The 15,520-nt window shown below is 46.3% G+C and overlaps 1 protein-coding gene across 4 annotated transcripts; it reads left to right on the forward strand.

Moving 5' to 3' along the window:
* Nucleotides 1-340: 340 nt before the first annotated feature.
* Nucleotides 341-15,229, forward strand: LOC147628491 (uncharacterized). 4 transcript variants are annotated; one of them, XM_086813654.1, is made up of 4 exons: nt 3,864-4,223; nt 4,367-4,727; nt 4,876-6,018; nt 14,641-15,229. In XM_086813654.1, the coding sequence occupies exons 3-4, from the start codon at nt 4,972-4,974 to the stop codon at nt 14,782-14,784; spliced, it is 1,191 nt and encodes a 396-aa protein (XP_086669780.1). In that variant the 5' UTR covers nt 3,864-4,223; nt 4,367-4,727; nt 4,876-4,971; the 3' UTR covers nt 14,785-15,229. The 4 variants fall into 4 exon arrangements, with proteins under 4 accessions (XP_086669777.1, XP_086669778.1, XP_086669776.1 ...); XM_086813651.1 differs by lacking the exons at nt 3,864-4,223; nt 4,367-4,727 and adding an exon at nt 341-762 and having other exon boundaries at nt 14,768-15,229; XM_086813652.1 differs by lacking the exons at nt 3,864-4,223; nt 4,367-4,727 and adding an exon at nt 341-762 and having other exon boundaries at nt 14,558-14,668.
* Nucleotides 15,230-15,520: the final 291 nt, after the last annotated feature.

Here is a 15,520-nt window from a genome sequence, read left to right on the forward strand (position 1 = left end):
CCATGAAAATTGGGGGGGAAGCATGTGAATGGGCACATCTAGCACGAGCAAAGGAGGGGTAAGGGTCATCAAGAGTCCCTTTCAAGGGGTGATGGGGATGGGATCATGGGGGCCAAGATGGGACTTGTCATGGGAGTCCCTTTTGGGGGTGATGATGGAAAGGCCAAGAAAGGGTCCCTATCAAGTTTTAAGCTAGTAAAGAAAGGCCCGATCTAGTGAAAAGAAGGATTTGTTTTCTAGATAAAATAATGAAAATGAAAAACCGTTTTTGGGGGCTCCCGAGTCCCAAGGTGGTGGTCTTGGTCTTAAGCTCCAGCACGGCCATTTATTGTTGCGATCAATCTCGACACTTCGCAATGGCTGGCTTGCACATAATAGTATAGAACTATAGATAATCTTTTGCAATATACAGGACAAACGGCAAGCTGTTCAGCTTTTGACATGAATGCGCTGTAGTTGTTGCCTGCCTCCCGCCCCCGTCCCTGTGTTTCTGTCAAGGCTTCAGAGATTGACATGAAATGGCAAGCGCATCCGTGATCATCTGTCGAGGTCTTAACGACGAGGCGCAGGAGCAGGCGCAGGCGCAGGCGCAGCAGTTGCAGCAGCGACTTCAACAACAGCTAGACGAAGAAAAGCAACAAAAAAGCACACACAGATTTCTTTTCACAGCGCTTTCCTAAGCCGGCTATGGGAGATCGTAGCCATAGCTCTTCGGCCTTGTATCACAACGATCCAACTCTCGCAAATCCTTTCGAGGACCTGGTATGCCAAGTTGACAAAACTCTCCCATTTCTTGCACACACGAAAAAAACAAAACAAAACAAACCCAGAAAGGAAGCTGTTAGTAGAGTTTGTTGCCCTTCCCCTCCCTTCACACGTTGATACAGTTCGTTTTTCCCCCATTCGTATCATCACACGTGCCTCTGCGTGCTTGCACTTGTGTCTCTTTTAGATTAAGTTCTTTAGTCTTAATTCCAAATGTGGTAAGTATGTACATGAAAATCAAAGGTCATGGCTGTGGGATCCACCGTGCCCCAAGGCATCCATGGGGCTACCTGCAGACGGCTTGCATTGTAAACACCCTAGCCATCATATCATAGTTTGAATCTCGGTGTAGTATTAGGAGCAGATAGAGAGATGCTTGTACTGTCAGAATTTGCACAAATTCAGTTCGAAGGAGTTAACCGTTTCATTCACAAAAGATTGTGCAAGGCAAAATCAATTAGTCACCTGAGTTGAAGCGCCATGTGTTGATGTGTCAGAAGCATTGTCCAAACTTCAAAATGAGCTTACAGGGGGTTGTGCTCTTCAGCCTGGCTGAAAGGAGTAATGCTGTTACTTTTTCCCCTCCATATTCCTCATTATCAGTTTTTTTTTTGTTTTGTTTTGTTTTGTTTAAAGAGTTGATCTATGTTATGGGTTGCAACTGTCTTTGGGCAAGGACAGGTGCAAGGGCACATATCAATCCGTCTGCACTTCTCCAAATGCACTTATCAGTGAAGTTACGCACATCATTTTTTGTCAAAGGCTCACACGGTCCAGAAACCGTGGCTTATCTTTTGAGCTTATCCTTGCCAACACCACTTTATGAAAGTGGCTTATGCTAGCATGTATACCATGTGCATGGACATGGCTAATTCCACAACGATGTGTAGTTGATCCTTGGTGATGGGGTCTGGCATCTTCTTCATCAACTCTCTTCAACAACCAGCCTCTGCAATGATGTGCTGTTAGTCCTTGGCAATTTGTGGAGTATGTTTTCTTTTCCATTCGTGTAGGATGAGCTATGGGAGAAGGTTTGTGGCAAAGGCAAGTAAGTTTTCAAATGTCACCATTTGGATATTCCCTATGCTTCCGAACCTATGGATAGGCTCCATAGTATGCTTCCGAACCTATTCCAAGGGTCCATACTATGGACAGGCTCCATAGTATGGACCCTTGGCATAGACATAAGTTCCTTCACGGCAAGGAACCTATGTCTATGCCAAGGGTCATGTGAACTGGCACCTCATGGTAGGGGATTGATTTCTACACCAAGGGCTAGTAGGCCAGATGTGAGAGAGGTTGGGGACTTTGGTCCGTGCCCATATCTTGATACGGTATTCTAGCTGGCCCGGGGATGTAATGTCTATGCTCGGAGTGATCACCTATTACAAGCTAAATGAAAGGGAGATTGTTCAACACATTCTTCTGCATGGCATACTTGCATGCTTGGAACTGTTTTCGTGTGAAATGTTTTATTGCGTGCAAGATATGTGTCTAATTTAGGGGTAGGGGACACCCTCTCGTGAACCATGCACGTGAGTCTATAACATGCGTGGAAGCTCCGTGTCTTCTTTCGGCCCTAAACACCTTTCATAGAAACCCATAGATGCAAAACGCAAAGAAGAGATGAAGAGGAGAGAGAGAGAGCTGTAATTTCGGTATATTCATATAGTACAAAAAGGAACATGTTCTTGGCAGCCCTAGGCATGTCCAAAAGGTAGTCTTGACTCCAAAAGTCCTAGTCTATGATCCAATCCCAAGATAGGAACTAGATGAAAAAGGTTCTTGGCTGAGCGCCTCATGATGAATCTCTAACTGGCTGACTTGCTGTCGGTGGGCCAGGAGAGAAAGATACCAAAAATAACCAGAAGTAGCCGACGACCCTTGTAGCCCTTTGAGTATCTTGCGGACCTGTTCTTGCATCCAGAGGATGCTTTCTGGGATTCTTCTGTGCCCTGCTCATGCCCCAAGTCTTATGTTTATCTGCTGCCTTTCAAAGATTAGCCCGGGAATGAGTATGTCCATGTGCATGCACATGACATCCCCTTCTGCTAAACTTGATGACAGGATTCCAACTTCTGACCTTGGATGACTGTCATCATCCCTTGTAGGATTTTGTAGGTTGTCTCTAAGAGTGTGATAGGTCTCCACCACTGGGTGAATCTCTAACTTGTCACTTCCTCCTTGGGGATCAAGTGAATCAAGCCCTCTGCCAATCTCTTTGGCATAGATTCGGAAATCATGATCTCATTGAAGGCCGCTCGGAAGCGGCGCGCCCTCCATGAGCTCCCAGTGATGAAGAAAAAAAGGAATTGGAAGCCCACCCTCACCTGGGCACTTGCCTTTTGGGAGTGCCTGCCAAAGAGACGAGTGTCATCAAGAAACTCGAGCGGGTGGGACCACCTCATGAGTATGTTGATAGATCCCTTCTCTCGCATCCTGTACCTGCGGGGACTTGGGAGTGGGGCTCTGCAGTAAGTAGGGAATTGAAGAAACCAGTGGCCATGGTTCGAACCTGGGGCGGGTTGGAAATAATGGTGCCGTCTGATCCTCTAAGCCTCCGGATGTCATCCCTACGGTGATGAGGCTCTCTTGTGCCTCTGTCACCGACCTGAGTCCAGAAAGACAGGCGGACACAGAATCTGTCCTCCACTCTCCTCTCCTCTATGGAACTGATCTTAGTGCGGGCTATGGCCATCTGAGCCTCAATCCAAGGGTTGTCTGGTGTGTGCTCCTGCAGGTGCTGAAGTGAGGCTAGGCTTCGACGGAGACTCCTCTAAACTTTGAGTTTGGGCTGAGAAGAATGGCCTTGGAGAATGCTGCTAATCTCGCGGAGCTCGGTATCTTGAGTCGCCACTCCGCTGTGCCTTCATGGAATACCAAGCTCTCCCATAACTCCTCAATCATCCTGCAGATCTCTGAGTCCTGGATCAAGCTCTCGGGTATGCGGAGGTTCTGTTGACTATCCTGTTGCCAGGAGTCCTCTAGAGAGAGGATGGCGGGTGAATGGTCTGAAAAGGAAGTGCTGGCTAAAATACCCACTAAACCGCCTAGTCCACAGGCCCACTCATCAACATAGAAATGATCCAAACGGGACTGCACTCCTCCTGTCAGATCTGGAAAATCTCTAACTCCCCGTGCTATGCCCAAACTCCGGGAGATGAAAGGGGTCTTGTCCCCTGATGATGAAGACAACCTCCTCTGCACCTAGTCTATCCTCCGTGGTCTGCCCCCCATACACTAAAAATCAGCCTGAGGGAGGTCCTGTTGAATCATGCTTCAGAAGTCCACTCGACCTGCCATGGAGTTAGGGGCATAAATGTTGAGGAGGCCCACCCGGTCCTCCACATTGGAAAATGTCTTGGATCTGCGACTGGTGGGTGGAGGATTTAGATCTCCGAAGATGGGGGCATCTGGCTTTCTCGAGTCACTGCGCCCTCTGTCTAGTGACTCCCCAGGTGCGTGGTGCCAGAGGGTCGTGGGCTCAGTTGTGATGTCTGACTCTCTCTGGTCCTGGCCACCTAATGGGGCCCAAAAAATATATTAATGAAGAAAATTTGTAGTTTCTATTCAGACTTGATTTTCAATCTCCTGCATGCAGTTATGGTTATGTGTGGGTACCTAGAGGCAGCTGGTCATGAAGAGGGCACCCTGTGGTTGTAGTTGCTGTAGTCGCTTCTGGTGAAGTGACTGTGTGGTACATCCTCACCCTGATCTCTCAGGATATGCAAGGACATGAGAAGTGTGTGACTATAGGTCAGGCTTTGAAAGAGCAGGCAGAAGAGATCAAGACACAAAATGTGAGGGTAGTAAAGGCAGAGGTCGTCGATGGCAGGCATGAAATGAGGAAAGTACGTGGGGACAGTAGTAAGTAGAGGGCACTAGATGAGACAAGCTGGGCAAAGCACAAGAGTACGGAGCCACAAGATGCATTCTCTACAACTAAGCCATATTTGTCAAAAGTAAATTATCTTTCGCATCAAGCTTAGATTTCATAGAATGAATGTGAGACTTAATTAAGGATAGTTTGTATAATGCTTATACAGAATTTGTTTGGTATAACATGGCTTAATATGATTCTCTTTTTTCTTTGTTCCTTTTTTCTCATAGAGAGGATGGAGAAATTGCTGGGGTGGATTCAAATGTTTTGCACCACGAAGACGAGAGAAGTACCAAAGCACGGCAAGACAACTGCTAACTAGACCGATGTCAGTACAAAAGCATGTTGAAAATGAAAGCCTAACACTGGATGTTCTCAATCAAGCAGCTGTTTTACCCCCAGTGATGTGTGCCCCTCCATCGTCTCCTGTCTCATTTTGTGAGAACACAGAAAGTGCTTCTTCTCATCCATCCTCCGCAACCTTGCTCAATCTTTTTCCTGTGAAATCAGGAAGGCTTAGTAGTCAATCAGGGTTACATATCGATGCCATCGCGGCTGATGCTGCTGTAGGCTCATTCATGCTCGATAATACACTAGTGACTCCTCCAATTTACTCCACTTTAACTACCGCACCTACCACGCCTCTCTCAACAGCTCCATTTACCCCGCCACCAGAACTCGCACATCTCACAACACCCTCATCACCAGAGATTCCTTTTGCACAGCTGCTTGCTTCATCGTTGGAAATCAAATGCTCTCTTCCTGAGCAGGCTCGTGAACATCCTAATCCCGGAAGTTTCCCACCGACCAGTTTTGAACTTATATACCAGCTGTATCCTTGCAGCCCAATTGGCCAGTTAGTGTCATCCAGGTCTGGAGCTTCTAGCTCAGAGACTTTGTCACCCTTGCCAGAGAGAGTCTATCTGGAAAATGATGCCACCGCTGTTGAAGTGGTGAATGACCCCACTGTTTCTTCCATTGAAAATGCTCCCTTTGGAGGCTTTGGTATGGCAACTTCCGAAATTAATACTCACAAGACAATCACAGATCGAGATCTACCACACAGCACAATTTGCTTGCAGGAAGTTCAGCATGTCAAAGGCGACGCATCTGGTGTAGTTAAAAGGGAAGATACAGCTTTTATGTCAAACAAGCCCTTAGCAAATAATAGCTGTGGGTACAAGTATTGGCACAAAACACAAGACAGCAGAGCGTGTTGCTCTAGATGTGGGGAGCTTTCAGCCAAGTGCAGGGACCTTTCTGAGGCTCTGGAACAAACTAAAGAGAAGCTGATTCTTATTGAAAGAAGAGTTGATTCGATTGATGGCAGGGAAAGAAAATTCAAGCAGCTGATACAGTGGATGCAACTGGGTGTAAGTGCATTTTAAGCTTAATCCCTTGTATTAGCTTGTGTTCCAACTATTCCGTGGTACTTTCCTCCTTTGCTTTCCATTCTTCCGTGTACATAGGAATTAATTGCTAAACCCCTTTTATACATTCCATCAAATATTCTTTTGGAACACTAGTTAGTTTGAATGCTAGCTGGCTAGCTAGCATTCAAAGTAGCTGGTTAGCTAGTCCATTCAATTTGTCCCAGGCTGTGGGGCCCTCTTGTCTAGATGCACCATGCTCATCATGGATACATGGCTAGTTAGCTGGTCCATTTAATCTGTCCCAGGATGTGGAACCCTCTTGGCTACGTGCAGTGTGCACCATGCTCATCATGGCTAAATGGCTGAAGCTAATCCTATGCCTGGCCTATAGGTTGTCTAGTACTACACATGGTTACCCAATCTGGCTAGCCCAAACGTTTTAATGTGGCCACAGCTCCTCTACATCGTAGAATGTTATGAGCATGTCAAAGTTCACACCCAACTGTTTGGAGTGAAACTTGGCTTAAAAAACGCTCATGTGTTTTGATGAGTCATTGGATGTCCTTGCCTCGATGGGAGCCTAGAATGATGAAACTCTTGTTGTGCATTGTGTCGATGTTGAGAAGGTCGTGTGGTAGTTCTAGACCCTGGTAGAAGCTGGAAGGTAACACTCTTCTTTTGTGTTACATGCACGAAGACTTTGGACCTTCTTGTTAATTGGCAGATATAACACTTATTCACTTTCATGAAGAAAAGAAGAGAGGAAAGAGATACTGGGAATACTACACAGTGCACCAGATTATCAATTACCCACTGAAGGGCCCCCACCATGGATGATGTATTTGCTTTATTGCTGCAAGTGAATGAGTATGAATGGGTTGAATTCTGCCTGGGACTGGTGTGTTTCTCCCTTCAGGAAGATGCCAGCCTGAACTCGCTTGACTGCCTTGGGAGCTGCTTGTATTTGATCAAAGACAACTCTTGCCTTTTCCCTCTTACTGCTGCCCATGGCTGCTAGAAGCATACTTCAATGCTGACTTGAGATGGGGAATCATAGAGCCTGATCTGCCCTTTTATAGGGGTCAAGGGGGCTAGTCTGCGGCTGGTCAACCTGTTGGTCAGACCAGTCCGACCTGATCGTGGAATTGACCATTCCCTGGAACTCATGTGATGGCCATTGGCTTCCCATCTGGGTGGCCAGGCCTTGTACCATTTGCTAGGTACTTGGGCATCCAAATGGGCTGCCCACAGCCCCTACCTTGGCATTTAGTGAAACCCCTTGGCTCCAGGCATGAATTTGGCTGGTGCTAGTAACTCCACGGAGCGTTTGACACCCAGCTAGTGCGCCCGACAAATGTTTGATAAGTGCCTGGACACCCTGTACATCATTATGTATTGCAAGTGAGTTGCATGAACTATGTTGTGCTTAGCATGCCAAGATTGTGAGGGTCTTGCACAATGTGACTTGACTACCCTTGGTGGTAAATTGGTGACTCATCTTTCGACCAGGGCTCACAAAATGCAGAGTGTCTGGCCTCGGGTCCTTGCACTTGTTTGTACAGCATGTTCACTTGGCATCCAAGTGCGGGATGCACTTGACATCCCCTCTTGCTTAACTTGTTGACTTGATCCACCTCAGGGAGGCCCATTGCAAGGGAGCTGCAAGTGGACCTTCATGTCATCCCGCATCCACACTCACCTCGGGTGGTTGAGGCCTCGGACAGATTGTGATTATTTGAGTCCCTCAAGAGCATGCAGCCTCTTCCCACGTAGCCATGCAGATCGTCTTATGGAATGTTCAGCGATGGTAGTGCGTGAGGAACTTCAGCGAGTCCTCATGGGGGGGGGGGGGGGGGGGGGGGGGGAGCTGGACGTTCTCATTATCAAGAGCATCATTTGAAGGACAGTGCAGCTTCTCTTGGGCCACAGCCACACCTTCTAGTCACTTGCTTCTGGCCCCCAAGGGAACCAAGGTGGTGTCTGCATCTCCATCAGCAGCCAGCTCTTCACTCAGGTGGTAGACTTCGGCACCACCATTTCTGGAGGAGCCCAGTGGGTTGTGCTCTCTCTTGGGGAGGACCGTGGGTGGGTGTCCTCAGCAGCTATGACTCCAACGGGATCCGAGACAGGACCGATTTCTGGATACAGTTACGACAGGGCCTCCGCCATGGATATCATTGGTGCATGGGAGGGGACTTTAACATGATAGAGGCTTCGAAGCACTGCATTTGTGGCAGCACCAACACTGCAGTTGCTTGGGCTGAGGGTGCCATGTGGGAGGAGTTTCTTTTCATGTTTAGGGGATAGGATGCTTGGCATTTTCCGGAGTTTGGTCAGTCCCCCTAAGTATGGATTTTTCCAGTTTGGACCGCCACGTTTGAGCCCCGAACTTTTCCCGGCAAGATGTCTTAATGTGGAGTTGTTGTGTGATAGGAGCAGCACGGTGGGCATTCTTGCTAGCACCAGCTTCTCAGACCATGCCCCAGCTCTGCTCCACCTTGGTAACCCGTGGTGGCAGCACTGCGTGCAAATAGAGATTGTAAAGAAATTAGTTTCAGCATAGCTTAGGATTGAGCTAAGCATTCACCTTTGGGGCTGCTTGGACGAGACAAGTTGGGGGCAATCCTAACTCAAGATCACGTACATTTCTGCTGTCAAGAAAGAGTGGCATCAGACACTGCTGGTGTAGTCCCTCGTGGAGCAAACCTAGATGGTCTTGCTCTCTAGCGTCTGCACTAAAGCTTCATCCAAAGATTGGAGAAGTAAACGCTTTCTTCCCGAAGTTTACTGGTTGAGAAGACGGGGCAACGGACCAAGGCGCACCCCGTTTCCGGGTGTTCAGCCATAGGCATAAGCCATGTCCGAGCTCATTTGGCTCATTCCTTCCCAAGACTCTTTGTTGGTAGACTTGACGGAACCTTGCCTTATTAACTAAGATGAACTCTCTCGAGTTCCGGTTGTTTGTTGGGACCGAATGCCTCGTAGTTTTGAGAAGGTATGATCTGATGTACTATAGTCGATCTGTTCCAAAGCAGCAGAATGGCTTTTAGGAGTCACTGAGTAGTGGACAATAGGTGGGGATAGAAGGGTTCAGTTTGGAAGTGTGAGAAGGCGGGTTAGCAGAGCAGGAGCCCCCAATCAAAAGATCACCAGGGTTCTCTCTTCCCCCCCGGCATCACCAAACAGCAGCACAAATGAATGGAAGAAAATTGTTGGTCTCACACAAGTGCAACCCAACGGACGGGAGCACTTTGTAGTAGTAGAGAATCAGCGCAGGAGTATGGACAGCATCTGAGTAGAGTATGGCAGGAGTTTCTTGCTCGATGGGGCCCTCTGGTACCTACCTGAAGTCACGTGTGGGGCCAGCCACATGCATGGCCTCACCCCTTTGGCTATTGAGTGCCCATGGGAGCACACAAGTCCACCTTCAATAAAATAAAAAGGGCACCCTTCCAACCTTTGGCCAGCCACTTTGTAAAATGTCCAGCCTCATTAATGAAGATTCCTCCGAACGTGCAAAGTCATTTTATAACATAACAAAACTTTTATGTAAAAACAAGTGTAGAGTCATACTTACCACATGTTCACATGACCACAAGCAATGTTAGCAAACAAGTTCACGTGCATGGTTCACGAGTGGGCATCCCCGACCACACATGCGAAGTAGGCAAACCAAACAGTTTCACGCAAACACATTTGCCAAGCACACAAACATGTGATGCAATGCACATCTTGCAATGGACAATCTCCCATTCATGCAACTTGTATCTAGTAACCATTCCAGGCATGGACAATGAGTTCCGAAGTCCATCGGAATATTCCATGAGAATATTGTGTCCAGGCTTCAGGCTCAGGACATGAGTCTAGCCATCACAAGAGCTAGTCCAGAGCACAAGGGCTCAAATTCAGAGATCTAAGGCTCAAAGCACAAAGGTCATTTCAGTGTCACTATTTGGGTGGCCAAATGATGACAACCTTCTTGTCCTCGAAAATCCGAGTGTTGATAAGTTCTCTTTTGCAAGGAAATGATCAACTTTGGAGGACTTATCCAATTTGTTGAATGGGAATTTAAGAGTCTATGTTGAAGAACTTGAGGATGAACCATGCCCAATGGAACGCTCTCCTTGTGAGCCCAAAACGAAGCAAGGATTGCGTGAAGTATCCATGAACAAGCTGGGACACTATTTTGAAAGTGAGGAAATAAACATCGTGCTACTTGTTATGTATGAAGGAATGCGGGTTACGGTAAGCTTGGATGTTAGTGTTGTGTGAGCATAAATCACTAAGAGTTGCTTGGAGACTTGGGGAAGTCAACCACTTGGAGGCACCAGTCTCGTGGTAAAGCTGGCCAACGGGAACACGGCTAAACCAATGGGCATTCTTGAAAATGTCAAAATCAAGACCTTCAAGTTGAGCTTCCACCACTCATTTGTGGTGATGGACCTTAAGAGAAGAGGATCTTATACCCTGATCCTCAAAAGGTCCCACATGAGAGATACAAGGCTGGTTCATGATTAGGAAACTAATCACATTTACATACACAAAGGCGAACATACCTTAAACATAGATTTGAAATAAGGGGAGACTCACCCAATGGTCTAAGGATTTTCAAAGTTGGCTTGGATCACTTCAATCAACATCTACAGATCTTGCAACGAGTTGTTGGATAGTGAAGATGAGGACATAGAGTATGAGGCGCTCTTGGAGCCTAATGACTCTGAGGATTGGATTCATGTCCTCGCAACTATGTACACCCTTTCGGAGAAGCTTGGAACAAGATTAGCGAGATTGGATAGAACGGAGATCACCTCCTTGTTCATGTTAACTGTGGCATCCCTTTTGGAAGCTAACAGTGACTTCGAACCAAGGATAGGCAGTGACTCATCCAGTGAAGATTCCTCTAGCAAAGGATCAACTTGTTGGCACTAGACCACAAAAAAGGAAACCATGCAAAAAGGCTAAGAGGTATGTTCTCCCTATGGAAATGGACTTCCATTGGCTTCACTACGTCGAGGCCATAGGTTCACATGAGACATATACTAAGGAGTGGGAAACTAACCTAAACAAGTTCACCCTTCTGGCCAAGCCAGTGGCCACCAAAGGGGAAGAGGAGCCAAGTGGCTCTGAGCGCAAGGCACGGCTTGAGGCGATTACCCCTCCACACGCCATAGCTATGGGGCTCTCTGATGTGACAACGGAGTGACGATCTGGATGAACGTGCTAGCGCCCAGACAAGAAGTTGCATTTGTGGCTCTTCAGCAAGTCCGGAATGGCATGTTTCGGCAAGGCTAGGTAAGCAACTGCATGGATCAGGAGGGTTCACCCTCTAGGCCCTCAAAAGATGAGATTTCTTCACCAGCTTTGTAACCTTCGACACACGGAATGAACTTGCAGCTAGGATTGTTTTAAAACTCGTTTTGAAATGAGCTTGCAAGCTGCAGTCTTGACAGAGGAGCATATTTCTTAAACCCACTTGTAGATCACAAGGTTTTTTTGGCAAGTCGTTCAATTTATTATTATTTGTTGCAATAGCATTTAGGGATGTTTTAAAAAAATATTTTCTAACAGACTATAAACACAGTCTACTTTTTTGTTCTCATAAGCCATTTGGGCCTGCTGTAGACGTGAATAAATCTCTCTCTCTCTCGGTGCTCTACTGTGCCATGGGACATCTGAGCTCTCCATGTCTATTATCACACTGTACACACAGGGAGATATGTAGGGCTTTGTCCTTTTCTTTTTTGTGTTATGACATTCAGTCTACACGTGGATCATATGTAACATCATTTTGGTCTCATAGACCCTTCAAGCCTTTATTAGACTTTAATAAACTCTCTCTCTCTCTCTCTCTCTCTCTCTCATGCACACACACATGCACGTCTGCAGTGTGAATCCAGGCACACACACGTGTTGGAGTATGCACAGGTGGAAGCATAGACAAAACAAGAGAGAGAAGAGGGAGAAAAGGAGAGAGATCTTCTGGACAAGATCACCTTTTATAATAGCATGAAGCTTTACACTGGCAATAGCCAGCAAGAGAAGTGTTGCACTGTAACAAGTGAATATGAGAAGCCCCTTTTATAGTGCAGTGTGGGAGTTGGCCAACTGCTCAAGCCTCATAGAGCTAGCCAACAGCTCCACGACCTACAGAAAGAGATAAAAAGCATAAAAGCCCATAAAATAGGCAGAGCCACATAACACTGAGATACACAATTCTAATAGCCTCTCTACAGCTCATAGTGTGCAAGATTTTGAAGAAGATAAGTTGATGAAGATGCAACCATGGACCCTCTAGTACTGCAGATACCGGAATCACCTCGGAGAGAGCACACGCCAACGTGTTTCCTCAAAACAAAATGCCACCACGAACAGCAAGAAACTTTGCTTGGCTCCGAAGTGCAGTGAGCTCCAAGAATAAGATCATGAGTTGTTGGGCACACTGTGCCCATAATCCCCAATAGTGGACTGTGAACACATCACGTCCCAAAAGCCTCGAACAATGAACTCGGAACAGATCTTGTCCATAATCTCTGCTACACCAAAGATGACCATGTCTTGCCAGATTTTTAATGCTTGAAACTCCGACTCACGGTTCCCATGCACCAATAAATGAAGGTGTTACCACCCCCTTCTCCCGCCCACAAGCCTCCCCTGGCTGGAAGCACATGGGGGAAACTACATGTATACCAGAGAAGTACACCATCTTGGTCCTTCCGAGCCGGAAGTGCCCTGGGAGTCCCAGATGTGTTACTAGAATCTGTATCACTGTCGTGTGTCGTGTCTTTGCCCTTCTTCTAAGATGAAGACTTGCCCTTGGTCTTGTCCTTCTTCTTGGACAAATTTCCTCTCTTCCCACATGAGAAGCAATGACTCCGACCTTTCTTCTGAACTGAAGTGCTTGATCAGAACTGTTAAGAGACACCTTTATCTTACGTTACGAAACGAGGATGGACTCTTCCTCCAAGAGTAGGGATCTAAGGTTATCAAAATCTAGTTGAGTGGTTGTGACTTGGCACGGCAGAGATCGAGAAACCACGTCATACTTCGGGGGAAGCTTAGTGCAGGGTAAGTTCAACCAACTGAGTAGAGGACAAAGCAACACCCATTGCCAGTAATTGGTCATGGATAACTTTGGCCTTCATGAGAAATGATTGCATAGAATTGCCAGCAAGAAATAACAAACCGTAGAGTTGCCCCTGCAAAGTAACTGCCCGCATCGATGAATCTCGAGCAAAGAGATCTTCCAATTTGGACCATACTTGATGAGCAGTGGTAAGAGTTTGCATTGTTGGTGAGACCTCCTTTGTAATGGTCCACACAAGCACTGAATGCACCTTTGAATCACGATTCTCCCAGTCTTGTAATTCCGCAAGGAATTCGTCCTCTTGATCTTGGGTCCATCTCCTCCAGTTTTGAGGACTCTTGGGCTTCTTCTTAATGCCTTGAACAGTCTCTCATAAACCCTTGTGGATGAACCAGATCCGCATTATCAGCTTCCAATGGGCATAGTTGGTTTCGTCCAACTTGTCATCCTTGTTCGCACAGGGGGAGCCCTATCCACAGCAACAAAGTACACAAATCTCAGCACTCCAAGACTCCTAATGAAGCGAAGCACCAGGACCAATCAGCCCCCTCTCAAATCTGAGGCTGGACAGCAGCAAAACAGTCCACCAAAACTCACCGGAAGAAACACCCAACCGGAGGAAGGGAAAGCCGGGGAAGAAGCAGAGATGTCGTGGCAGCTTGTCAAGATACACCACATGCGAAGAAACACCTTCCACTGCAGTCCACGCTGTTAAAACAGCCAACAGATCTCACACAACTGCTATGAATGCTTGTAGAAGCAAAAAACGCAGCCAACAGAAGCTTGCAATAGATGCTTGGAAACCAAGCATTGGAGCAGGGCAGCCTGAAGAGGAAAACGCAGATGTGAGAAGCCTCGTGGAGAAATAAAACGCAGCTATGAGGAGGAAACACAGCCACTCTTGTGATCTCCAGAAAATGCAGCCAAAGGTTTGAACTCTAGAAAACGCAGCCACTGTTGTGAAATCCAGGAAACGCAGCAAGGGGGGAAGGATCAAACTCACAATTTAGAAGGCAGCCAGGTACCTAAGTGATTGATACCATGTTGTAGTATGCCGAGGCGGAAGCATAGACAAAACAAGAGAGAGAAGAGGGAGCAAAGGAGAGAGAGCTTGTGGACAAGATCACCTTTTATAATAGCATGAAGCTTTACCATGGCAATAGCCAGCAAAAGAAGTGTTGCACTGTGCTTGGAATGGTTGACTGGCAAGTGAATATGAGAAGCCCCTTTTATAGTGTAGTGTTGGAGCTGGCCAACTGCTCATTGAGCTGGCCGACAGCTCCACGACCTACGGAAAAGAGGCAAAGTCCCATAACACTGAGATGCACAATTCTAACAATATGCACATCTGCAGTGTGAATGTGTGCATTGCCAGATATTTTACACTGTTTTTTCTCTTTTCAGCTATTGCATTTCTTATTGCAAGTAATGTTATCATGCCATGTGATTATCCAGGTTTTATATTTGGGGGTTACTCATAACTTTGCAGTTCACGGAATGTTTGTGGAGGGACTTGACTTCTGAACTCTTTGATTCAGGCAAAGTTACAACAAGAAAACATTTTACAGTTGTCAAAGGAGTTGTCATGGCAAGAGGAAGCTTTTTTCGACTTGCAAGAATGTCATCTTGCTGGGGCTGGCATTAATATCTCTAATGTCGGTGCAGATTTATCAAGTACATGAACTTGTATCAAGTGGATTATCAATCTTTAGGCCTTCCTTGGACTCGGTCAAATTGAAGTGATTAATCGGAGGATGGTTCTTTAGACTGAGAGCAACGTAACAGCAATAATCATGCTGATTTGTCCTAATTTGTTTTTAAAACCAGATTCAACCTTTGATTGCTTTGTGATATCATGGAAACCGTAGACACTACATGTGGGTGTACAGGAGGCCAAAGTGATAAGGAGCTAAACTTGTTTAAGGCTAAACCAACAAATCATTTTTTCTTTCACTCTTGTGGACTTCAAAAACTGTCCACTTTCAGTTACTAACCCAGCTAGCTTGCTTTACAATTCTTAGGCTGGGTTCACAGCACTGTTCACAAAAAACTCGCAAGCCATCTACTGCACTTGTAAGATTCTCATATTTACCTGTACAAATCATTTTTTTCAATTTCAAAAGATCTGGAAAACTGTGTGCATTTTTTTTTTCCAGAAAAGAGAATTCTATTAAGTAATGATTGTAGCACGCCAGCTCACGGTAGCCAATTGGGTATTTGGGTCGGGACTCTGCCATCTCAAGGACACATTCTTGTAGCGATGTCTCCCTGTGCCCTGAAAGCACTCCCCATTCTAGTGTATTTTTACCGGCCAATATTAAGAAAAACTGGCTGAGTTTTGAAGGAGCCCATTGATTTTTCATATATTTCAGTTGTAAAACTGGCATATAGTAGAGGTTTTGAAAACAAAAACAGGAT

This window comes from Cibotium barometz, chromosome 19 (genome assembly GCF_041138505.1).
Source record: "Cibotium barometz isolate CiBa-2024 chromosome 19, ASM4113850v1, whole genome shotgun sequence".
NCBI classification, from domain to species: Eukaryota; Viridiplantae; Streptophyta; class Polypodiopsida; order Cyatheales; family Cibotiaceae; genus Cibotium; species Cibotium barometz.

Excerpts from the sequence above, each read along its gene's own strand:
- LOC147628491 (XM_086813650.1), top strand. The coding sequence starts at position 688 with ATGGGAGATCGTAGCCATAGCTCTTCGGCCTTGTATCACAACGATCCA. Across the intron at positions 763-4,875 it reads CAAATCCTTTCGAGGACCTG|AGAGGATGGAGAAATTGCTG; the intron begins GTATGCCAAGTT and ends TTTTTCTCATAG. Across the intron at positions 6,019-14,640 it reads TACAGTGGATGCAACTGGGT|GCAAAGTTACAACAAGAAAA; the intron begins GTAAGTGCATTT and ends TCTTTGATTCAG.